General features: G+C 43.2%; 1 protein-coding gene across 1 annotated transcript in view; it reads right to left on the bottom strand.

Moving 5' to 3' along the window:
* Window positions 1–8,247: 8,247 nt before the first annotated feature.
* SYNPO2 (synaptopodin 2) overlaps window positions 8,248–26,088 on the bottom strand; it is a 272,402-nt gene continuing 254,561 nt past the window's right edge. The window contains exon 5 of the mRNA XM_088452249.1: window positions 8,248–9,166. Within this exon, the coding sequence (XP_088308375.1) occupies window positions 8,600–9,166 (567 nt within the window). The 3' untranslated portion in view covers window positions 8,248–8,599. The remainder of the gene's footprint in view (window positions 9,167–26,088) is intronic.

The following is a 26,088-nucleotide window of genomic DNA, read 5'->3' as shown; positions in this document are numbered from 1 at the left end:
AGCTGATGTCAGTACTACAGCTTGCTGTGTATAGAGAGAAAGGACTGAGAAGTCATCACTGACTGTGCCTAAAGTACAGGTTGGCTGTTAATTGTGGATTCATTATAAACTCTAGTAACGTGTTGCCATAGAACCCATACAAGGTATTTCTGGCTCTGAGCATAATAAAAAACACTGTGTAAAACCAGTATTTCTATACAGTACTATTAGAGATGAACAATATTTTCAAAACATATTATTCATCTCATTCTGTATTTAGCTGTGAGGAATATGCACATTTCTAACAAGGAATTTGGCCTAAGGGCCTGATTTGGAGGAGGCATTGGCGATTGTCACATAGTGGAGTGATTATTTGCCACTGCGCATGCACAAAAGGCCCTGGAAACCCCTACAGTGCATGTCAGTGTACACTACAAGATGCTGTTGAGACTGGGACAGACGATATCAGAAATGGGGCGGCAAAGTGATGAGCGTTCCTGGGTGGTGACTGGGAGGTGGCCTGAAGTGAATACAAAAAAAGTCAGTCTCATGGGAGTGTCATTGCGTGTCAGTGAAAGTGGCTACGTTCCCAATCTCACACCTGCAGCCACAGAGGACATGTACAGAGAGAGATGCTGCACCAGCCATAGGGCTGGTGCAAGTGTAAATGGTGCACAGGATGGTGTGTCGATGGTGGTGTGTGGAAACTCACCGTTGCTATTATTCTTCTTCAGCTCAGAACTCAAACCACACCAAAGGAAGAATGAGGTGACACTGGCGTTATCCTTGCCCACTTACCACATCACGATGAACATTCCTTGAAAAGCAGAACAGTGCCGCCGCCCGCCGCTCCGGCTTCCATTAACATGACAGACACGCGCCGTGGCCTGGCCCTTGTTTTGGCACGGCAGAGGGCGGGGGGCTTGTGTACGCTGTAAAGTGTGAAAAAGAGGCAAGCCAGTGGGGGGGGGGGTGCTGTGTAGTGTACAGTGGTAAAAAAAAAGTCTGGGCAGTGGAGGGGTGGTTGCGGTGTGCAGTGATACAAAAAGTCTGAGCAGTGGGGGGGTTGTTGGGGTGTGAGGTGGTGAAAAAAAATTCTTGGCAGCAGGAGTCAGGACAGGCACTGGATTTAATGACTGGGGGGGGAGTGAGGTAGTGAAAAAAAAGGCTGGGCAGCAGGACTTGCACTGGATTTAATGACTGGGGGTTGAGGTGGTGAAAAAAAAAGGCTTTTCTTCTGTGAGTTTGTGCCAGATATTGGGTGTGGGGTGCCAGGAATAGGGGGGGACAAAGCATATTCTTGAACCTTGGCCCACCACTCTCTAGTTCCGCCACTAGGGGTGATACAGCTAGTGGTGGCTCCAGAGGTGTGGCTGCAGTCCAAAATTCAAATAGGGGAGCCACACGATCTGTTCTTCCAAACACTGCCAAATACAGCTGGCCAGGACTCACTGGCAGTTGGTGCAGCTCACCTCTGGAGCCACCACTGGATACAGCCATTTTCAGGCAAGCAATGTGGCCATTTTGAATGCGACTTTGAATCAGGCCAACAGAGTGGAATGACCATTCCATAGATTGCTCAGCAAAAGCGGAACCCAAAGATTATATAAACGAAACATCACTGTGAAATCTGATTTGCTGTAACATTGCTCATTTCTATGTACTACGAAAAGGAAATGAACACACAGTCTGTGCTTGTATTGCTATGTGTAAAGTTTTCACTCATATCAAAAGTCAGACTGCAAATATGAGCTAAATGAAATATACAATGTAAAGAGTTCAGGTGACCTTGTAATCAGTACAAAGCAGTCAGCAAACCAGACATCATTTTCAAACCACTTAGAAACACAAAAGCCATTTTGCTTTTGAAAGAGCAAGAAATAAAATGTTTGTGCTAAAAATGAGCATCAGCGCTACACTTACAGTATAGTCTACTTTGCAGGTGCTCAGTTAAATTAGTTTACTGCTACTTACACTAGATAATTGCTTTTAAGCTGTTTACTCAATGTTATAAGTACAGCAACTTGTCCAATTACAGTGTATTTCTGTAACTTATTGGCTGCAATTTGACTTCTTTCCAATATGATACAGAATTAGCTCTGTATAGCAAAGTGTCCAAACCCCTTGTATGCAAATGTTAAAAACAGACAGCTGGATTTCAGCACCATTAACTTCCCATGCCTTCATTTCAGAGAACGTACTAAAGTAACAATCCTTCACACAGTGCATCCTGTTTTATGATTTTTGTCATGACAGATCACCAGCATGTATAAAAGAATGGACTTATTGTTCCCTGACGTACACTAAATTCCCATCTTAAGCAAACCTCTAAAAGACAATTAGGACTCTTTTTACAATAAATCTCCATTGAAAGGGTAGAACAGAATGTGGCAACTATTATGCTATTGCAGCCCTTTTGCTATTGCTGTAAGAATTGTCCTCCACTGCTGTGCCTCATTTCTACAGCTCAGTTTCCTTACCCAGAAATCAATGTTCATTCAGAAATATGAAATTGCATCCATTAAAGAGTATATTTGAGGCACACGACCGGATTTAACAATAGGCACAGAGCAGGCAGCAGGGGTTAAGAGATTACTCTTTTTCACAAATACCATTGTCAAACTTTTTCTGCCTCAACAGCAAATAACAATTAAAGGTGCATACACACGTAACGATTTTACTAGCAAACGATTATCTGTCAGAATTTCTGTCAGATTTTCCCTTGAAAAGTGAACGATTTTTTGAAGTGTAATGAACGATTTTTACAACGATGAACGAAAAATGTTCCTTCCCTTAATGAAAATCGTTATGGTGGTCAGTCTGAAATGAACTACATACTACAAACGGGAGCGCGCTTGAACGATTTTCGTTCATTGTTATAACTCAGGAACTGAACGATTTTTTTGAACGATTGAACGATAACCATGTCGTTATAGTTAAATCGTTCAAAAATCGTTACGTGTGTATGCACCTTATCTTGTGAACAATCAACTGATGTAAATGTAACAGGGATGGATGTAGATATTTTTATGTGTCGGTGCCATAACAGTTTTGAGAATATATTTCCAAGTGATGTGAATCCATTCTGCTTGGACATTTTTAATCTGTTGGTCAGCTACTGTACCAGATATACATTATATATATATATATATATATTTATACACACACACAGATGTTTCCTTCGCTACTGATACTTCAGTCGCACCAAGAGGAGACACATAGTTAAAACAACTAGAAGCAACAGTGTGTGACATTTGTACATCTTGCTGACAGAGAGTCTGAATCTATGTAAGAAGGGCACTGATACAAGCAGCTACCACGCCAAGGTCCTTTGTGCTTCATTTGCAACTTTGCACATGTGTAAAATCTATTAATGTGCATATAAAGTCATAGCCTAGCATCTCCTGCAGTGGTGGCTCCTACCCATCTTGATGAGGGGGACTGCAGGCTGTGCAGCAGTCCGGATGTTCGACATTCTGGACTACCCATTTTGCATCATCTATGAGGTCGGCAGGTGCACAAACATCGGCTTCTGGGGACTGCATTGGCTGCAGTCCCTTGAAACCGGGTAGGGCTGACGTAAACACATGGGAGTGTTCTTTGCAACATGGGTCTATCTGTTCTTTGCAACTGGCTCACTGGAGGTGGTGGTAAAATCCACCACTGGTCTCTAGTACACTGTGTGTGGCTTTTCACTGCATCTGTAATGCGACTGAGACACAAAGTCTAAAGAAAAATACGGCACGCTACCCCTCACAGAGCGTCTCAGACACGCTGCGCATCTTACAGCATATATTGCAAAGACACCCAGGGCACATCTGTATATTATATATATATATATAACTTAAAGTGGTACTGGAGAGGTGGTGGAACTCATCTCTCCCGCCGCCTACTCCCCCCCCCTCCCCCGCCATGCTAGTCTGACAGGCCAAAACAAGTGTGAAAACAATGGCTGGGGGCTGAATAGGCCCCAGAAATTTTGGGGGCTATGACAGTGTGAAATACATTTTAGATGCTTCTTTAGCACTCCTGCCATCAGCTGAGACTGTAATGTTATAGAACATTTTTTTTTCTTTTTAAGTGATCTATCATCAGTGATATTTTGCTGCCGTGCCTCTGAGTTTTTTTATGGAGTCCCCACAATGGAGTCTATGGGCCTGATTCAGAGCCGGACGCTATTTGCGGACGGTCGTTCAGGAAAAGGGGGTGGCTATTCAAATGAACTGTTCGCTCTTTGCGGTCTGTTCACGCCTCCATGTCTGAACGAGCAAACAAAACTTGCGGTCGTTTTTTGGATAACTACGCCCCCTGGCCGCTCGAATCCTACGTCATGTCCGCTATTTATTAGATTAATCGAGTACATCGACCAGCGTATGAACTGCTCGCTATTCTTGTGGTTGGTTTTTCCTACCACAATCTTGCGAGCAGTTCTGACTATAAAATAACCCAGTGACGTGGTCAATGACGCTGCTGTATTAATTATGCACACCCATAAAACGCCCGTTTTGACCTTTAAGCACGCCTGCGTTCGGATCTCCACTCCCCGTTTTCAAGCACCTTCCCCTGTTACCACCAACATACGCCTCCTCCTGTCACTCATATTAGCAGGCATTCGCTATTTAGCGAACAAATGATTTTCGGCCGCACTGACTGGTTCACGCATTCGTATTACGATCCGTACGCATGCGCAGTTGGGCAAACATCACTCGGAACGAACGGTTCTGAATCAGGCCCTATGTCACTTGGATGCTCAATGTTTTTATGCAACCCCTATGTATTGCCTTTGCTTGATTCTTTCCTTACCTATGTACTGGTTTCTCTGAAGAAATTCAGCCTCCCTAGGCAGACAGTGAGTGGCTCTCTGTCTGTGGGACTTATGTGCAGGGACTTGGTGTAGGTGGAACTAGCATTATATAATATAATAAATATTATATCATATATATATATTTTAAGTATGTGTTCAGTATGATGATTTTGCAATGAATTCATGTTGTCATTTGCAAAGCAACTAAATAAGCTTATCTGACTTACATCTGGCTGGGAAAGATTGGAGCAACAATAGTGTTTTTATATATGTTTTGTAGGTCATCAACCAAAAGGAGCCCAATTCAAGGTTGGGAGCAAAGCAAATAAAAAAAATCCCACCCATACTGGGCAGCTTTATGTTTGCACTGCAATTTAGAATACAGGGCCTGATTCAGACCCGGTCGCAAGCGCTGAGCGCTCGCAACCGGGTCGATGGTGGCCCAGAGCGCATGCACACGACGGAGCCGGCTCCGTCATGCGTATGCGCGAGACCCGGATAGCGACGGGCAATCCGTCACTCCGGGTCTCGCACCAAAGGGGGCATGCTGTCGATGTTGAGTGACAGCACGCCCCCTTTTGGTGGGCGGGCCAGGGGGGTGGCTGCCCAGATGGAGGCGTTCCCATGAGAACGCCTACCGTCTGGGGGCGGCCCCACTGACATCACAAGTGATATCAGTGGGAGAGCTTTCGGCTCTGTTTGAGCCGAAAGCTCTCTGGGGCTTGCGGCCACAAGGGCCTCGTCGAAAGCCAGATGATCGCAATGTTCTTGACCATCGCGACCATCATCCTGGCCGCTCGCATTAGCTGTGGGTGGCAACCCACAGCAATGCGAGCGGCCAGGAGGCCACTCCGTTACAAAAAAAGACGCCCTGATTCAGAGCGAGCACTCTGTCAGAGCGTCCGGCTCTGAATTAGGGCAACAGTTAGGACACGCTCCTCCCAATCTCTCTGCACATAGGAAATCTAACCCACCTGCAGTGCAACATGGTTCCACCAAGGTGCTGTATTGCTCCTTTTTATTTGCTTTGCTCCCAACTCTAAGTTAGTCCCATGGTCTCTGTTACTTTGATCTACAATGATAAAGATAAGATAAGATTAGGATGTGCAGCCCAGCCCCTCCTTTTTTCCTATGTGCATGTGTGTATTTAAGGTACACTTGAAGGTGAGCTCCTTCTCCTGGGCTAGCAGTACTCCTACCTGACCAAGGTGATATTAATTGGTATAGGTCCTTTGCATTGCAGTGCACACATTTAATGGGCTCTATAAAAGGTAAGTCCTAGATAAATTATTTAGTGTGTCAGTATTAGTGATGTTACGGACCCACCTTATAAGGTTCACCGTGACGTGGTACAGTAGGTGGGCAAAATTTTTTAGCCAAATATGTACTAAGAAACCTTACTTTAAAATCCATGTTAATTGTCGGAGTTTATTATAAATATTTTGATTATTAGGATTTTTAGGGGCCTTTTCATCATTGGAGGCCATATGGCCTTCGATGATGAAGTATTGAACTAACTGCGAAGGATACTTAAGTATCCAACTCGCAGCGAGGGAAACGTGATACCGGAACAATTCATCATTGCTCCGGTGAGGGGACAGCTGCTCCAAAAACCAGTTGTCCCCGTGGTTAGTATTATAGCTACAGAAGTATCTGCGTTATTTACCTGCTCCCCGTTGTCCCGGCTACGCATGTGTGACCTCGGGTCACGCAAGCGCAAAGCCGCCGGGGAGGTAGTGAGGAGGCTGCGGAGGGATCCGCTCGGATCACTCTTCACATCCCCGGAAACTCCTTCCCATAGCTTGTTCTCTGAAGCAAACTCCGAAAACTTTCAGTTTTCGGAGTTTGCTGAATATCAGGGTGTCCTATTGAACCCCTGATGATGAATAGCCTGGTAACCTAAATGGTTACCGGGCCATTTATCGTATGATGTATAAGCCCCTATGTGCTTAGTGTGTACACTTGCTTCTCCCCCCTTCTTTTCTGCTGTAGAACTACAGGTCTCAGCATGGTAGTACCTATTATTATGTGTAAGATTAGGATGCCCAGCCCCTCCTTTTTTCCTACAATGACAAAGCATCAGACCAAGGCAACATACTGGTACTAAATGGAAGGAAGGTGCTGACTGTATGACGCCATGGAAAGTGTCATGCCAGCCATCTGTTCTATGAATGTATTACTGAGTGTACAGTTGAGGGCACAATCATATTTGTCTGCAATCTCATTTCAGTGTCATGTTGGTAGATCTGATAGGCAGCCTTACTTTAACACTTCCTGGTCCATTCACCACTAATTCACTTTCTAACAACATGCACATTTCACCTTCAAGAAATCTTTAGCATAACGCATATAAAACATGAATAAGAAAACTAAGAGCACTGTACAGTATAATAATAGGCATATCATAAAGCATGATGGGAAATATATGAGAACATTCCTAAACCTATGATAAGACACTTACCTCCTGGCCTCAAAATATACATTCTTGTAACATTAGTTTATGAGAAATACATTGCATGTCCTGTACCTGTTTAGTGTTCTCTCCATTCATTTTTCATACAAAACACTAATTTTTCGCTTTCACCATTTTACATGTAGAATTCACATACTATTATAATTCCTAACTCTATTCTCATCCTCAAAAGCAATATATAGATAGCTATCTAGAACAGGTTAGTTATTCTACCAATTACTCACATACATTCAGTGTATCTTCCATTATTTTGGTTCTTGCTCATGTGCAGAGCCGTAACTAGACTTTTTGGTGCCCTGTGCCAGAAAGAGCATTGGCGCTCCCCTATTTTTAAAATAGGGACATAACACACCCAAAAAAGGGACATGGCCTCATGGGGAAGGGCCAGGGAAGAGATAGGGGAGACCAGGAGATGCTGGGGATAAAAGAAGAGGAAGCTACAAGTGAGAATGATGATAAACAGAAAATTGACAGGTCCGAACAGCGCCCCTTGTACTGCGGTGCCATGGCACTGGTCACACTACCGTAGCTACGGCCCTGCTCATGTGCCCCATCCTCTGCCAAGTGACTCTGTTATTACCAGCCTGGGGGGTACATGCCTATTTGACAGTTTATAAAAACTAATATAAACATTTGCCTTCTTAAAAGCTATAATGGAATGGGATATATAATACAGAATCCACATGTATTGTCAATCCTCCAAACAATTATAGTTTGCTCCTGGAGAATATGGGGAAGTCAATATCTTGGAAACTGGAAATGCTACTTCACAGCATTAACTCAAGTCCTATGTGATAATGGGTGACATGCTGCTAGTGTGAAAAGTGCAATGCTTTGTTTTATAGATATAATGTCAAACAGCTGGCTGAACTGATCCCAGAGGGATGCACTTTAATCCAATCGCATTCCTTGCTCAGCAGGTAGAAGTTCTGTATCACAGCAATTACTAACGGCTACTAAACATTTAATAGTACATTGGATGTGTTAAGACAGTGATTATAGTGATGCTACATGTGCCCAGTGATCTATACCATTAAAGTCAATTAAATATTAAACAGCTGGTTTCAATAGTGTAAATCACTGATAGCAACAATAGGCACATCTTGTAGGATTTACAATATTTCACACATTATGTGAAATTCTATATAAAGTAGTTGAATGTTTGAAAATACTGTGTAGACAATTTTATGAAAACTTTGAAGAACACAGAGCATAGTTCTGTATGTTTAGATCCCTGCTATCTGGTTCTTTCCGATTCACTATAAAGCCATATGGAGCCATAACCTAGGGATATCATTTTAAATCATGAGCCATTAGAATGACAGAACAGCTAGACTTGATATTCAGCTCCTCCAGGCTCTAGGATAAGGATTAAAGTTTGCATTACGCCCTGTGGACATGCAATATTCTGACCTGGTATCCAAAGGAAGAGAACCAGCATTTGTTATAGAGTGTGAGCTGGAGTAGGGATACCTGAGTTGATAACCACATTGCAAAGATGGTGCAGACACTACATTTTTTGGTACTGTTGAAATACCACTAGGCTTACTCTCATATAAGCCTCTATAGGCATAGGATCTAGCACTAGGTGGCACATTGGAGGTGGACTTCCAGGCTGCTGGTGGTTCTGGTAGAGTCTTTCTACGTGCAGCAGACACTACATTGGCAGACACTGACTTATGAATAGTTTGTGGCATGAACATATCATCCACAAAACCCATGGGTGATTTGGATGCTGCTTCCCAAGGAGTTATTCTCTTCCCTGGTATTTCTGGTGTTGTCGCTGACGTGCCAGTGTAACCAGGTGCAGGCTCGAAAAGTCTAGGAGACAAAGGTGAGCCAAAATGCGGAGAGCTGGCAGATGAAAAACTTCTGACTGGGAATAACGTGGGTCTTCCACCATCACTTCCCTACACAAAATACAAACAAGAATTATTCACATTAGAGTAGAAAGCAGTAATGAGTGGTAGGCAGTCACTATGTACAGTATAGATACAATAAATGTAGTAAGAAGTGATCACAGGCGCCTAGCACTTTCAATTTGCTGCAGATAAAATTGTCAAAAATAGTATCACCCTTGGATACTAGAACACATTAATTAGAATAATAATTGTGACAATTCAAGTGTGCACGGTGCTAATAATCCTGTCACCATGCACAAACGCGTTTCAGGACCTTACCTCCCTTCTTCAAGGCTGTGTGCACTGTGTAAACTCCAGAAACGTGTTGGTGCATGGTGACAGGATCACATACTCAGGAGAAATTACACTTGAGAGACCTTCTAATAAGGATCTGAGGGAGAGGTTATCCGGAAACCTCCACCTATATAACTACGGGCCCTTATATGAGGGACTTCTGGTAATTCCCCATCTTTTTCATTGGAAAATAGAGGCAGTGAATGTGCTTGTGTGTACATTTCATGTTTCAAGTTGGATATCTTGCCTACTGCAGAATAGTTTTTATATATATGTGGGGAGTGTCATGGAGGACACACCTATTTTTATGTTCATATTTTTCTTGGAGAAATTGTAATAAATTTGTCATTTACTATATTATACTATGTCTTGTATGATGTTTATGTCTTTCATGTAAACGAGAGTACCATCGCCGGACACTAACAGATATATATGGGATCCCTACATCAATATAGTTGGGAAGTATTTGATTATTATTTTTTAGCACCGTGCGCACTTGAATTGTCACAATTATTATTCTGTTTACTATGTACAGTATGTATGATGTATGTATGTATGTATGTATGTGTTGGGTCCCCCATAATGTACTTACTATTCTAAATTAAATGTATATTAGAAGTGACCAAATAGTTCTGTGGCCATATAATTTCTAAGGTCACAGAAAGCTAAGGAATGTTAATATTAGAGTAATTTATCGTATGTGGTCCATTATTTATTTAAAAAACATTATTTTTAAAGACACTGAAGTGATGACATCAGAACTCACTGTTCATACAGAAAATTAGACCATCCCATGTGCCCATAACAGTCTGCATTCAAAAATACCAAGGCTTCACCACAAGTCCCTAGCCAGCTGCTCTTGATGAACTAATGAAGTGTCAGAGCACCTACTTCAAGGAACTATACTTTTATATTTTTCATTGCATGATGTTTTCCCCAGATTATGATCTTTATTAGCTTAGGGCCAGCACAAAATATAATGTATTTGGTTAGTTGATAACATTTCTAGTAAGGGCCCTTCTACAAGAGACTATCTTGAATCCGGACCCATCAATGATATTATCTTTCTTAACCCTCATAAGAAGATACAATAGAAATAGAACTGCGGAACTGCTTGGCAACCACTGCCATACTGTTACGGGATGCCCATAAGGCATTAAGGGGTCTATTTACTAAGCCATGGATGGAGATAAAGTGGACGGAGATAAAGTGGACGGAGATAAAGTGCCAACCAACCAGCTCCTAACTTCATTTTTCAAACACAGCCTGTGACATGACAGTTAGGAGCTGATTGGCTAGTACCTTATCTCCGTTCACTTTATCTACATCCAAGGCTTAGTAAATAGTTATCAGATTACAAGGGGTAAATTTACTAAAGTGAGAGTTTTCAGAAGTGGAGATGCCCATAGCAACCAATCAGATTCTACTTAACATTTACCTAGCACCTTCAAGAAGATAATAGCTAGAGTCTGATTGGTTGCTATGGGCAACAACTCCACTTCTAAAAACTCTCACTTTAGTAAATTTACCCCTTGTAATCTGATATATAGAAATATGTACTCATAGTACAATGACATGTTCTACGGTCACCGGAAAGTTAAGTAGAATTAGTACATTTCCATGTATTTATTTTGTACAGATATGATGCAGAGGTGGCTAGGCGCTGTACAGAGGTGGAAAGGTATGGGGCAGAAGTGCTGGTCAGCAAAAAATTTAATTGTTGTATGTTAATTCTCTCCTAATAGAACTTAGTACAAGTCTATTTGCTGGCAGGTAAAATATAAACATGGAAAAAGCTTTGGATATTAAACAAGTTGAATAGCTGCACTGAGATCTATTGTAAGCACAATGGTGCACTCACAGACAGGGCCACCCAATAAAATGATGTCCTCTGATACATTTTGGAACCTGTGACCCCCAGTTGAACCCCCTCAATAGCATTTCACCCACTCAACAGTGTTGATGCCCCTGTAACATTATCCCCTACCCCTGTGTACAGAGGTTCCCATTGTAGCATTACCCCCTACCCTCAATGACAAGCATAGCCAGGCTTTACCAGCAAGATTCTCAGAAGGCCAATTTTTTTTTTTTACCTCCTATGATTTATTAACTTTTGGATGGGACAAGAGAATTACCATGTAGGCGAGGAAAGTGGTGGCGGTTTGTGAGTAGGTGGTCTGAGGCCACACCGAATACAGTACACTTTTCCTTCCCCTTTTGGGGCCATGCTGGCTACTGGCAAAGCATGTGGCCCCCATCCTCCCTCCAGTGCCCACTCCTCTTTTCAAGAGAAGGATTAGCTTGCCCAGTGTTGCTGCTGAGCGTATATATTAGAAAGTTCATGATATACCCTGAAGACTTTGTAATCTTCTGTGCAAGCACAAACTTTTTGTATATATCACCCAAAAGATGCCAATTGGCAGGAGGTGTAGGGGGCCCACGGCATGCAAAAATGGGAGTGACCACAGATCACAAGAGGCATGACCACGCATCACAAGGAAAGTCCATGCGACAACCCCAGTTTCTCTGCATTCTGGGGGCAAATCTAGCGCTGCTGGGCTGCCCCTAGTCAGTCACGAGCTGCCCCAGTGCCAGGGTCCATCTTGCGGGCGTGCACAGTTACTCACTTGACGATGCAGCCAATTGCGGTGGTAAGGCGTTAGGGCCAGGTCTGGCAAACTGGCTACCAATTTTGTACCGGCGCATACCACGCTACTTTCTCTACTGGATTTCATTTATTTATTTCTGATTCTGGAACTAGTACTAAAAATTAAAATAAGACCGCTGAAAAATGTTTCACTGCATACCATTAAGTACCATCAGAAAATAATCACTACTAAATACAAACACAATTCAGTTAAATACACCCAACTGTTGTTATCATCTTTAAATATCAATAGAAATCCTCTTTCCTTTTGCAGTTCAAATGGAAATAGAAATTAATTAATTCAAATAGATGTCTGCAACTTAATATCATATAGTAGCCACACTACTGAATTAAACATTCAGCTACAGGGCTCATTCTGTAATCAGCCAACCAGAAGCAGCTGTCTAGTGCTGCTAATCATCCTCATCAATGGTCACCATCAATGGTACCATTAGTGGCTAACTTCGATGGCATAAAACCATCGATGGTTTCGACCACTGATGGTTATTCCTGCACTCTTATTCAAGGGGTAGCAGACCAATAACAGTTGGGTGCTGGGCTTCGCAGGTCACATGGGGGTCGGAGCTATGCTGAGTGTCTCAGCGCCAAAGAGAATTTAAAAAAAACACTGCCAGGCTCTGTGCCATAGATGATGGAGAATTGGTTCCCCCCCATCGATGGCAAAACCATCGTCCATCGGTGGTTAACCATTGTTGGTTGTTAACAATTTATAGTCGATGTCCATCCTATGTGCTTGTGTCTAGTTCAGAGGTTCCTAAACTCCGCTATTACATTCCAGGTTTTAAGGATATCCATGCCGGAGTTCAGATGGTTAAATCAAATTGACTGAGGTACTAAATAAGGGGGTCATTCAGACCCACTCGCAAGCGGCAGTACGCTCGCAAGTGTGTCGATGTTCCCCACTGCGCATGCGTACGACGGAGGGAGATCCGTCGTGCGCATGCGCGAGACCCGGACTGCGACAGCCAAGCTGTCGCTCCGTGTTAAACCCTGCTGTTTATGAACTCGACCCGGCGATCCAACCCTCTTCCCTTTTACACCAGGGAGCTGCCCGGGTTAACCCTTCAATAGCCCGGGTTTTAGCTCCAGTGTAAAAGGGATATTATATAGCCAGAACCCTAAGGAATTAAATACTATCAGGTCGAGGGATCAATTCCTAAATCTCTAATCAGAAGTAACTAGATTGTGCTGCAGGTGCCATTATTATCATCATCAGCTACACGTATCTTCACAAGAGGCCTCCAATAGCTACACACCTGGAATTCTGGGTAGATTCACCTACATATGTGCAGTTTACAAATGGGTAAATGTATGCAACAACATACATCCAACTATGAAGCACCCTGTGTGTTGAAGCCTTTTGGGAAACAGAATTCTTCTAATTCCTTGTTGGTGAGTGCAAATAGCTAATGAGAAGATTGATAGGTGGGATATAGTATAAATAACTGGGCTTGGAGAATTGTGTGTCCTGGTCAGTAACTGTAGCATATGCTTCATTTTTACATCAGAGACACTATAGGGGGGTATCCACTAGGCGATTTTTGCAAGCGATTGCATGATAACGACGTTGTTATCGTGCAATCGCTTGCAAATCGCGCATACATCGGGCATGTTTTGGTCGGTAGCAACCAGCAATGCGCGTGCCCGCTGGTCGCTTCCGACATCTATCATTGCCCGTACATGCTGGTCAACCTGATGATCCTGTCAGGTTCAGCACGTGTGGGGATGATGGATGTGCCTGGACTGAACAAGTGAACATTTAGTCTAGGCACATCACTAGATATACAAACGAGAGCACGATTGCAATGTCGTAATCGTGCTCTCGTTTGTATATCTAGTAGTGGATACCCGCCTTATGTTCCACTTCCATGCACACAAAATACATTCGTTATTAGACACAAATAAACGCTTATAAATGCTAATGCAGCAGGAACAGCTCTCTGTTTTGCATATGCACGAAAAATAAATACAAATGTGCTTAAACAAAAACATAATCTGTGTCTCAGTGACCATGAAAGGACCAATCAGGAAAGCATTTGCACACAAACTGTTCACTAGTACCAGCAACCTTCATCATCCAATATGCACACCAGCTGCTGACCATCTGCAAATAGTACAGCTCTCAGATGTAGGAGTCTAAAGGCCCCCTTACATCAGCAATTGATTGCAGCAATCGTACAATTTGCAATCGATTGTGTATAAAAATCTTTCCCTTTTTCAATCAATTGCACGATTGCTGCAATCAATTGCTGATGTATGGGGGCCTCTACTTTACTCTACAGGCCTGATTCTGAGCCAGTGCATTTGTAGCCGCAGAATCCTGCTTGCCACCTTATACAATTATCTATGCCAATTAGCCAGCCGTCTTCATCTGGATGGCCTTTTTGTTTTTTGCCCAAAGCCATAATCATCTGTAGTATTTGGACTTACACCTACTCCATGCTGGTTGCAAAATATTCCTTTGAATTAAGTGTGCTATCTTCACCCACATGCTCCAAATGAGCACAGATATCGGGCTTTACTCCAATAACTCTCACAAGGCCAATCTGTTCCGTGTGTCCACACAGTAACTGGCCAGCAACGCCCATTTCCTGCCAAGGGAGATTCATCAAAGAAAGGAGCAATCTGTCCACACGTTCAATCTCCATCTATGTGCATATGTATGGTACGGTGTATGCGCAGTGTGCAGAGATCACTTCACATTTGGACTTATGTCTGACTCAGAATCAGGCCCTACGTGAGAACTTCCAGCCACCATAATTCATCCTGCCCAGTGCTGAGGTATTTTACATGCTAAATAAACATGTCAGTGTGTTCACTCTCTGATCATGCCCATTGCAACTGGCTCACTCTGCATCAGCCCCAGCATACTGTGTGTCATTTCATGTGCAACTTTTAATGATAAGTTCCATTTAAAAATATTGTTATAATGGTCATTGGAATAGCAGCTTATCCAGTGTTCGTGGATTCTGCAGTATTTAGCAATCCTTCAAACGGGCTCTCAAGACCCACTACTTCATCAAAGCCTTCCAGCTATCATCCTAAAGCTGGCCATACACGGGACGATTTTTAACACTATTTTGGCAGTTTCTACAGGTTGGACAGACCAATCGTTTGCAAATAGTTGTATTTTGAGTCTTCTGCGACCCCAATGCGCGTCCCCGCTGTCGTCTAATTGGATCGCAGATCAGATGGTTTTGTAGAGAGATCTCAACTGATCGTGTACGATGTAATACTTCTATGCATCTTATCCTATGATCTTGATGATCAATCGTACACCATTTGACCACATCTTATGAAGAATTTCAAGGGAAATCGTACAACTGATCTTACCAACTTTGAATCTCACCGTGTATGGGGGCCTTTACTCGCTGCTACATGCTCCTTCCTCCCTGTCTACCCCATCTGTGTCACATCTGTTTGTCTGCCCCTCCCTTTTAGAATGTAAGCTCTTATGAACAGGGCCCTCTACCCTCTTGTGCTTCTCCCTACTTTAGTTTCATCTGCTTCTTACTCCCCACTAGGGCACCTAACACTTGGTTGCTTATGCTCTGTTGCTTATCTGGGTGTTATCGTCGCTAATGTAGCTATGTATATTATCCATGTCCTCGTCCTGTATTGTATTATTCTGTAAGTCACTGGTCAACAACTTGTTTATGTACTTTGTAAGGCGCTGCGGAACACTTGTGGCGTCATATAAATAAACAATGATATTATTATTATTATTATTATTATTAATAATAGCTTATATCACTGTAACTATGCTGAGATTCCACCTTACAGATTACAGAGATCAGTGTTACAATGTTACTGTTTCTGTCTGGTTTCCTGTCCTGTGTGGCGGAACCTGTTGCTGCAGCACTTTCCTCTACTACTGAGGGTGGAATGTGAAACTCTCTAGGAATGTTCTGCATCATTTCTGCATTTTTCTGGAATGCTGCAGAAACAGGTGCCAGGCACTTTATTGCTTCCTTCCACTTGAAAAAGCAACAAAGTTGAGCTGAATAATTAAGATTTATGGACAATAAAGCATTCTTCATGTTCTGCATCTAGTTACTCAGACTTGCAATAATTCTAATGCTGGGTGCACGCACTGGATGATATATGTAATTTGCACAGCTGACAAACGATATATCGCCCCGACCGTCGGCAGATGTGTACACACGATGTATCTGTGAACCACATTGTTTACAGATATATTGCATTGGCTGTGCAGCAGGGCTGTAACTAGGGTGGCGCGACATGTGCCACAGCACAGGGCACCACAGGGCAGGGGGAGCTGTTCGGGCCTGTCAATTTCTTGTTTATAATCATTCTTACTTGTAGCTTCCTCTTCCTTCATACTCAGCATCTCCTAGCCGCCCCATCTCCTCCCTGGCCAACTCCCGATACATTCTGCCACTTCCCCAAGCACCTTCAGTCACATCCTCTTTTATTTAACACGCACAGCTATCTGTCCTACAATTTCTGATGGCAGCCCTGAACACAGCCACCGATTCCCAACCTAGGTGTTACCAGAACACCTGAGTACCCTTGTAGATGAGTTCAGCTGCCGGCGCAGGGTACATACACGAATCTCCCCGACGCTGATATTTGCTGTATACACACTACAAGTAGCACTCTTTCCATACCTTCAGTCAGTGATTTACACTACCGGTTCCAGGCTTGTGCATGCCTGTTGTGATGGACAAATCTTGCTGCAGGTGCAGCTTCACCAGCGCTCTCCTACATCAAGAGCTGGGGAGTTATACTGCACAATTATTGTGTATTATCACTGCAGCCACTGCATTCACACTGTATTTGGCAGTGACACCTGGAATACAGTGGCACAATGGGATTGGTACCCCTTCATCACTGTACAGAACAAATCAGATTTGTCATTGCCCTTACCCATGAGGCCATGCCCCTTTTTCGGGTGCCTGTCTTATGTCCCTATTTGAAAAATGTGTGTGTGGGGCATTAAGGCTCTTTCTTTCCCAGGGCCCCAAAAATTCTAGTTACGGCTCCTGATGGGCACCTGCAGCAAGCCCAGGCCATTAGTACCCCCACCCCTTCTCGGCGCCCCTGTATATACAATACAAAGAACATTCCAGGGACAGGAACGCAATAAAGAGAGAATCCCAGAGATCAATATACAACAAAGAGAGCAACTTTAAGACTGATACACAATATGTAGAGTACAACATACCATTCTAGTGACTGATATACAGAGGACATCTTACAGTAGTAATCGTAATGCAAAATAGAGATCACCCTAGTGTCAGCCATATAATGCAGATAACATCTTAGTGATAAATTATTATAATTATAAATTATAATGGAGAGCACACTTTTGACAGATTTATCATGCTCTCATGGCTAATTAAATTCTCATTAAAAAAAAAATCCTTCAGCATCATCATTACAATCCAGTCCAATATAAATAACCACTTTACAATCATTAACTCCCTCATCCCCATTTTAATAACCTCTACATTAATTCATTCCATTCATGTTCATTAACCACCTATCTTCCTCAAAATAACCCCTTCATCTTAATTAACTCCATTGCAGTATTAACTCCCTTACCCTCATACCTAACAAAAGATAGCTACACACTGTCAGATTTTTTAATCGGGACGAGGGATAGGACGATATTTCGGAAAAATGAAAGCCCCGACATCTGTACTACACATTATGCAATTTTTCCATAGAAGCTATTGATTTTTTTCACCACACCACCCTGATTTTGAATATGTCCAGGCACAAGGATGATGACATAGTGACAGGAGAACATAGCAAATATGGGCAGATTATTGGGAATGCGCACACACTGCCCAATATCAGGAAATTCAGGCTGAGATTTTTCTTCTTGACCAACAGATCAGATAATGAAAGAAATACGTTTGTGGATGTTTTCTCACTTTTTTATCGGTGAAACGCTTAAATGATCGTTCATACACGCTGTACAATAAATCGGGCCAATCACCCTATTATTTGCAAATCGGCCCAATAATTGTATAGTGTGTAGGTAAGCTTAACCCTTTATTCTTAACATTACACTCCATTAATTATACTTTTTTCTCAATCCAATTCCACTTAACAGTATGATCCACCTTTCTTCTCTTTGGTGCAGGAGATGAAAAAAGTAGGTAAGTAAGTATGTCGTACCTCTTGTATTACAACATGATTTCCTTGGCTGCAAACTCTACACCTAACTCAAAATTAGCACAAAAACTGTTTAACTTTTAAATCTAGGTGCATTTGAGTCACTGGACAAACCCACAATGATTACATACAGCATCTGCACAGATGGCCCATGAAGTTGATTTTTGGAACACTAACCTATTTCTGTGCTGCATGTAAAACAGGAACAATGGTAACAGTGCATTCAGGTATCCTCACAGAATCACAAGTGAAATAATTAGCTCCACCTACATCTGTGAGGCGTGTCATAAGATTGATTTACATCCAAATGTAAATGAGCCCCAAAGCAGTTAGTAAGATTTACATTTTGCTGAAAACACACTGATACTTTTCAGAAAATGCATGTAGCCATACGTGCAACATGTGGCCAGGGCGCCCCGAGTACGAGCGTGCTACAGCGCCCCCCCCCCCCAAAAGTGTGCTATATAATATAACCACTATTCATATATACATACATGGCAGGGTCACACATACATACAAACATGTGGCAGGCAGGGTCACACATACATACATACATACACACACATACAGGCAGGATCACACATACATATGTACATACATACAGGCAGGCAGGGTAACATACATTCATACATACACATACAGGCAGGATCACACATACATGCATACAGCAAGGCAGGGTCACACATACATACAGGCAGGATCACACATACATAAATACAGTACATACATACACACACATACAGGCAGGGTCATGCATACATACATACATAGTGACAGGCAGGGTCACAAATACATACAGGCAGGGTCACACATACATACAAACACATACAGTCAGGGTCACACATACACACACATACAGGCAGGTTCACATACATACATACATACATACACACATACAGGCAGGATCACACATACATATGTACATACATACAGGCAGTGTCACACATACATAAATACAGTACATACATACAGGCAGGGTCACACATACATACATACAGGCAGGCAGGGTCACAAATACATATAGGCAGACAGGCAGGGTCACAAATACATACATACAGGCAGGGTCACACATACATACAGGCAGGTTCACATACATACATACATACATACATACATACAGGCATGAAGGGTTACACATACACACATACAGGCAGGGAGGGTGATATACATAACTGGGGTACCTCTCTCACCTTAATGTGGATCTCTGCAGCTTCTCGTCCACATGCTACTGTAGTCCCACCCTTAGCTGGGGTCAGATGAAGATGTGCTGAGCTCCACCAATCAGGGCTCAGCACAAGCTCCTCTGACTATGGAGTCTCTCACTAGAGCAGCAGGAAGGCAGGACAGGACGCTGCTGCTCTGTATCACAGCACCTGGCAGGCTGGACACGGACTCGGCAGGCTGTCAGCTACTTGACAGTTGCTTCCGGAGTCCGACTCAGGGCGCCCTCTGGCAACTAAGGCACCTGCAGCTTGCGCTCCATTGGAACCGCCCTCCCTATGCCCCTGCATGTAGGCAGAAGGAAAATTATACTAATGATCTAATTTGAATATACATATCTCTGTTTTTTCCTTTATATAGCAGCTGCATAATCTGGGTAAGGTGCAATCAGAGAGATTGGTAGACTCTTCAGGGAGATTGCTACTATTTTAGGGAGTCTCTCTGATTGCCAGGGAGAGTTGGCAGGTATGACTTGTGCACCAACTAGGTAAAATGGAAACTTGCACCAGACCAACTTTCCTCCAACCATCCAGCTAGTTGGTTGGTTGGAATGAAAATCTGGTAATGTATGGGAGCAAATGACAATCAGCAATTTGCTCCCTAACAGCAGAAAACATGAAATAGGTTGTTCTGGCAAGTTGGTTACATCTGTTTGATTTAAACAACATGTTTGAACAACAGCTTTCTTCTGTTTTCCTGTGTTTGGGAGCAAATGGCTGATTGTCATTTGCTCCCATGCATTACCGGATTTTCATTCCAACCAACTAGTTGGATGATTGGAGGAAAAGTTGGTCTGGTGTATGGTGAGCTTTAGTGCTCCCTGAGGGATGAGCTTGGGAAACACTGGTACAGAAAATTGTCCTGGCCTGGGCTGGGGCTACACTATTTTTTCCTTCCGAAAATGTATGAAAAAGGATTATATTAAGTGTGCTTTGCTTTACCTAATTATTATTCTAATACCTAGTATGCATTTGTCTACATTTCAAAATATGCTGTACACATATCTCACAACATGACCCATTCCAGGAGGGACAAAATGCTCTGTTCCTGGACTTCCCTCTTAATTTAGGATTGCCATCACCTGTGGTGAAGCACCTTTCTTATCAATTAACTAGTTCAACACCGGTGATGGCAACTATATATTAAGAGAGAGGTCCAGGAACAGAGTATTTTGTCCCTTCTAGAATGGGTTATGTTGGGAGGTATGTTCACACTTGCTTACTTTTGAAAAAGCATTTCAGGGAAATTGTGAAAGCAGCACCTATGAGCGCGGCGGTAAAGTGGACGTGAACTGTTACATCTGAGAGGTGTGTCATTAAATTGATTTACATCCACATGTAAATGAGCCCCAAAGCAGTAACATCATCTTGTTAATGAAAACACACTGATACCTTTCAGAAAATGTATGTAGCTATAGGGATCTTTGTGCCTGATAACCAATGTAGGGAAATTATACTAATGATCCCATTTGAATGTACATATCTCTGTTGTTTTTAATATATAACAGTTTCATAATGGGGGTGCAATCAGGGAAATTGCTAGACTCTTCAGGGAGACAGGGAGATTGCCACTATTTCAGGGAGTTGGCAAGTATGGGTATGTGTACATGAAATAGTAAGATGCTTCCTTAAGCTGCATACACAGGTAAAGATTTTCTGTCCAACCATTCAACTAGTTGATTGGTTGGAATGAAAATCTGGTAACGTATGGGAGTAAATGATGATCAGCAATTTGCTCCTAAATGCCAGAAAACAGATGAAAATGGTCGTCAGACAAGTTTGTTAAATGTTTGATCTAACCAATTTGTTCAAACAACAGTTTTAGTCCATTTTCCAGCGTTTCGGAGCAAATTGCTGATTGTCATTTGCTTTCATACCTTACCAGATTTTCATTCCAACCAATTAACTAGTTGGATGGTTAGACAGAAAATCTTTACGTGTGTATGCAGCTTTATTCTCAGTAGTATGGTGGCAAATCATTGCAGCAATGCATATAAAGCTGAATTGGTTTAATCATGAAGTATCTGCTGCCACCTGCTGGTACTGCAAAATATTGCTGCAGAAAGGAATATGTAATGATGGCATGACAAACTTCATTACATATTTTAGGAGGTTTGGGTTTAGTAACATGTACTTTTATGGGTGCATCAAAGTGCTAAAACTTTCTCAATTTTCCATATGAAACTGTATAGAGAGCGGCAACAGTTCATACTGTTTAAATAGTAGGTTAATGTTTGATCACTGGTTATATCTCTTCACCATCCATTTATAACGTTTATTTAAGTCACAAAAAATTAGGGAAAGACCTTAAATGCACTGTTACTGCAGTGATGGTTGAGCAGAAATGGCATAAGCATTGTACTACAGTACATTATACCCCAGCAGGGCCAGACTGGGACTAAAAATCACCCCAGGAATTTAAAGCACACAGGCCCACCTTGGCGATGGCGTTCGGCTCCTGAGAGCCTCCTCTTGGCTGCTCCCAGTCTCCCCAGTATGCATGATGCAATCTCATGACATCACATTGTATCTTACGTCCTGTTGAGCAAAGTACCAGGAGGCGGAGCTACTCGACCAGGCCTCTGGGTGGGATGTGTTAACCCCAAAAATGCTGTTCACAATTCCCATATGCATTAAAGTGATCCACAGCGGATATCAGAGATATCCACTGCAGCCCACAGGTCCTGCAGTCCTCACAGAATTCTATAGGGCTGCGATGTGCCGGTATTCACCAAGCTCCGAAACTTTCCAAAGCCTGTGTCCGATAGGCAACACCATCTATAGATAGTGTTGCCAATAGAAACCTATGGGCTTCTTTACGCAGAATTGCCCTGAGAGGCGGTTTGCACATGCGCAGGCCGACTCAGTGAGAGAGTGGGACAGTCTACAACCGGACATGGAGGGACTTGGGAGGAATTACAAAGCGCCTCAGCATGCCTGGCTCGTCTGACTGAGTGGTCGCACTCACTCCTGGTTCCAGGACCCAGTGGTTACAGCAACAAGATATATCAATCTCTAGGACATATAGTGTAAAGTGTAGTGCGGTATGTAACAGGAGGTGATATTGCCAATATCATGTTGGCTAATAACTATTTAAGTGGTGAGTAACTTAACCTGGCATTAGTAGAAGATGTGGCCATCAGTGCTTTTAAGCTTAGTGTTACTGCCGTTCTGTGTGTCGCTGCCTTAAATCAGTGGTGTAATTATAAATGTTGCTTCCCCATGCCAAAAAAGCTTCAGGTGGTTGAGGTTGACTATACCCTACTGCAAGCACTGCGAGCACTTTAGTGTCAAATTCAGCCAGGTGACGTGCACTATGACGCTGCCTGTTAATTATGCAGCCTCTGATACGGCATTAAGACGCTCAGGCATGCCTGTGTTCACACCTCCACTCCCCGTGTCTAGTGGCCTACCCTTGTTACCACACACAAATGGCCTCTCCTGTCACTCATTCAGCTGGGCTGTCTATGCTCAGTGAGCGTACGCTTCCCGATCACTTCTACTAGTTTGCGCATGCGCACTGCAATGCATGCGCAGAATGTGAACCATCGGCAGCTATGAGCGAATGCTTCCTAGCGACCGGGTCTGAATCAGCTCATGTGTTTTTTATGGGACAATAATAGTGTATGAAGTGGATCTGCGGTGTATAAATTACATTCAGTTTTCCCCTTTCAAAGTGCTGCCACAGTCCAAATGGAAATATTAATTAACGAATAGGAATAGATTGTCAGACCTTTGTACAGCATATATGATATAGCAGCCACTCTAGTGAATGGAAAGATAAATCCAGAAACACATTCAGAAGAAGCTAATTAGTGTTGTTGAGTTGACTGTCATCATCCTCATTGCACAGCCCCTCAGTGCACACAACAGCTACACCTCCTGGCAGATATATATATACTATAATAGTAATCACCAGGGAAGAAGGGGAACATGGGAAAACCTAAGCACTGGTAAGACTATTTAAATAACGCAATGATGACATGAATTTAATTGTACAGTAGATTACCCACTATTCAAAATGAGTCTTCTGGTGTACAATTATCACCAAAAATCACAAATGTGGAGGTGCACCCCTTAGAGTATAGTATTAGACAGAGCAAAAGATATGGAGAAAGGGAACTCTCTTGTTGGGAGGCACCCGTTTGTTATATTAAAACTTTTATTAATCCATCTAAAATATGCAAATATTCAAACCAACATATAATAGTAAAAGCAACAATAGAGCTCAATATTACAGTATCTTTAATAAGAAGCAATGAAAATATTATTAATAGCAATATGATTTAATTATAGAAGTGCAAATACTTCCATTTTGTAGCAGCGAACACAGGGCCTGATTCAGACCCGCTCGCGAGCGCTGAGTGCTCGCAAGCGGGTCGATGTTGGGCCAGTGCGCAAGACCCGGATAGCCGTGGGCAAGCCGTCGCTATGGGTCTCGCTACAAAGGGGGCGTGCTGTCGATGGTGAGTGACAGCACGCCCCCTTTGGTGGGCGTGCTGGGGGTGTGGCTGGTCAGACGGAGGCGTTCCCATGGGAACGCCTACCGTCTGGGGCCGGCCCCACTGACATCACTTGTGATAGAGATAAAAGCACTCCAGGGATTGCGGCAGACGAGACCCTACCACAGGGTCTCGTCGCAAGCCCGATGGTCGCGATGGTCTTGACCATCACGACCATCCTTTTGGCCGCTCGCTATAGCTGTGGGTGGTCACCCACAGCTATGCGAGCGGCCAGGAGGCTGCTCTAAAAAAAGAGAGGGACGGCCCTGATTCACAGCAAGCGAGGCTCTGAATCAGGCCCACAGTTTCAAAAAATATTACAGAAATCTACGCCGAGTTTCACTATTTGTTTGTAAATCACTATATGGTGTCTATTTATCAAGCAGTGAAAAGTGTGGAGAAGTGAACCAGTGAAGAAGTTGCCTATAGCAACCAATCAGCTATGAAGTAGCATTTATCAAGTACAGTCTATAAAATAATAGGTAGGAGCTGATTGGTTGCTATTGGCAACTTCACTGGTTCACTTCTCCACACTTTTCACTGCTTGATACATAAACCCCTATATAGTGTCTGATCTGCAGATACCTCTCTATATTTGCTTATGTTATTAGTTACATAGAGATTGAGTACAATTGATCAGACATCAATCAGAATACAGGTGCAGGTTCCTTATAATAATCTGAGGTATACAAAAATGGACGTCTGCAGCAGGGACCCACTGTGCACGAGCGGGTTTTCCCTGAGAGGGCGGCAGCACAGCACAAGCACAGCCGAGGGGAACAAGGATACCGGGGCCATATTCATGTACTCACGGTTCTCTGTACCTAACGATACAGTAGCAGGTACAGTATACTTTTTCATCTTTTTCAGTGGACTCTGTGTCCCTCCACCACCTTAGGATACACATACTTCATGATACCAGTCTATATTCCTATGTCACTACCAGCGCTACACCGCTTACTCTCCACCAAGGCTAATCTGCATATGGGGAAGCGGCAGCTTGTAGTACTGTGATAAGGTGCACAATTTTTTCTTAACCATTATTTACTATTACTTTTTTCAACCTCTCCCTAATACTCTGGGTACTCTCATTGCACCACTTGTATTGGAGGTCCTTGCACTGTTATAACAAGGTCCATCATATGAGTCCAAAAGCAGATACTCTTATACTTATTCACGTTCCGGAGCTGACTATGGGGTACACCCACTCCCTGTATTAATGCTTTGCACACAGGGAGCAGCAGCTGCACCAGAGCATGCCAGAGAGGGATCTGTTATCTTTCAAATAATAGTTTTTTCTCTCTTCTATCTCTATCTAATTTTTTTTTCTTCCACTGATCTTGATGTATCATACTTGCCTACCCTCCCGATTTGGTCGGGAGCCTCCCGAAAATCGGGTGCCGCTCCCGACCTCCCGGGAAGGCAGGCAATCCTCCCGACCCCCGGCAATGTGCTCGCACCCCCCCGCACTTTTAAATCACAAACAACGGCAGCAGGAGGGCCGGTGTCGCGATTTAATCACGGCATTGTGAAGAGGGGGCGGAGCCACGATGACGCGATCGTGCTGCCACGCCCTTGCTCCACCCCCAATGCTGCGTCATGTGCCGGGCCCCGCCCCCTTTGGCCGCGTCACGCCCCCAGCCCTGTAAGCCCGACAGCTCCCTCCCGGAAGGAGGGAGCTAAATGTCGGCAAGCATGTGATGTATGTACTGAATTAATTACTCAGTGATTTAAATACTCATGGTATCTGAGGTTCTGACATTTATTTATTTGGCAAATTGTGATGACTTTTTGTATACCTCAGATTATTATAAGGAACCTGCAACTGTATTCTGATTAATGTCTGATCAATTGTACTCAATCTCTATGTAACTAATAACATAAGCAAATATAGAGAGGTATCAGCAGATCAGACACCATATAGTGATTTACAAACAAATTGTGAAACTCTGCGTAGATTTCTGTAATATTTTCTGAGACTGTGGGCCTGATTCAGAGCCGCTCACAAAAAGCAAGCGCTCGCTCTGAATCAGGGCGGGCGCTTTTTTTTTTTTAAAAACCGGCCTCCTGGCCGCTCGCTAAGCTGTGGGTAACCACCCA

The sequence above is a fragment of the Taudactylus pleione genome, unplaced genomic scaffold (genome assembly GCF_031769625.1).
Source record: "Taudactylus pleione unplaced genomic scaffold, aTauple2 ptg000036l, whole genome shotgun sequence".
Classification (NCBI taxonomy): Eukaryota; Metazoa; Chordata; class Amphibia; order Anura; family Myobatrachidae; genus Taudactylus; species Taudactylus pleione.
This window is presented reverse-complemented; position numbering and strand designations above follow the sequence as displayed.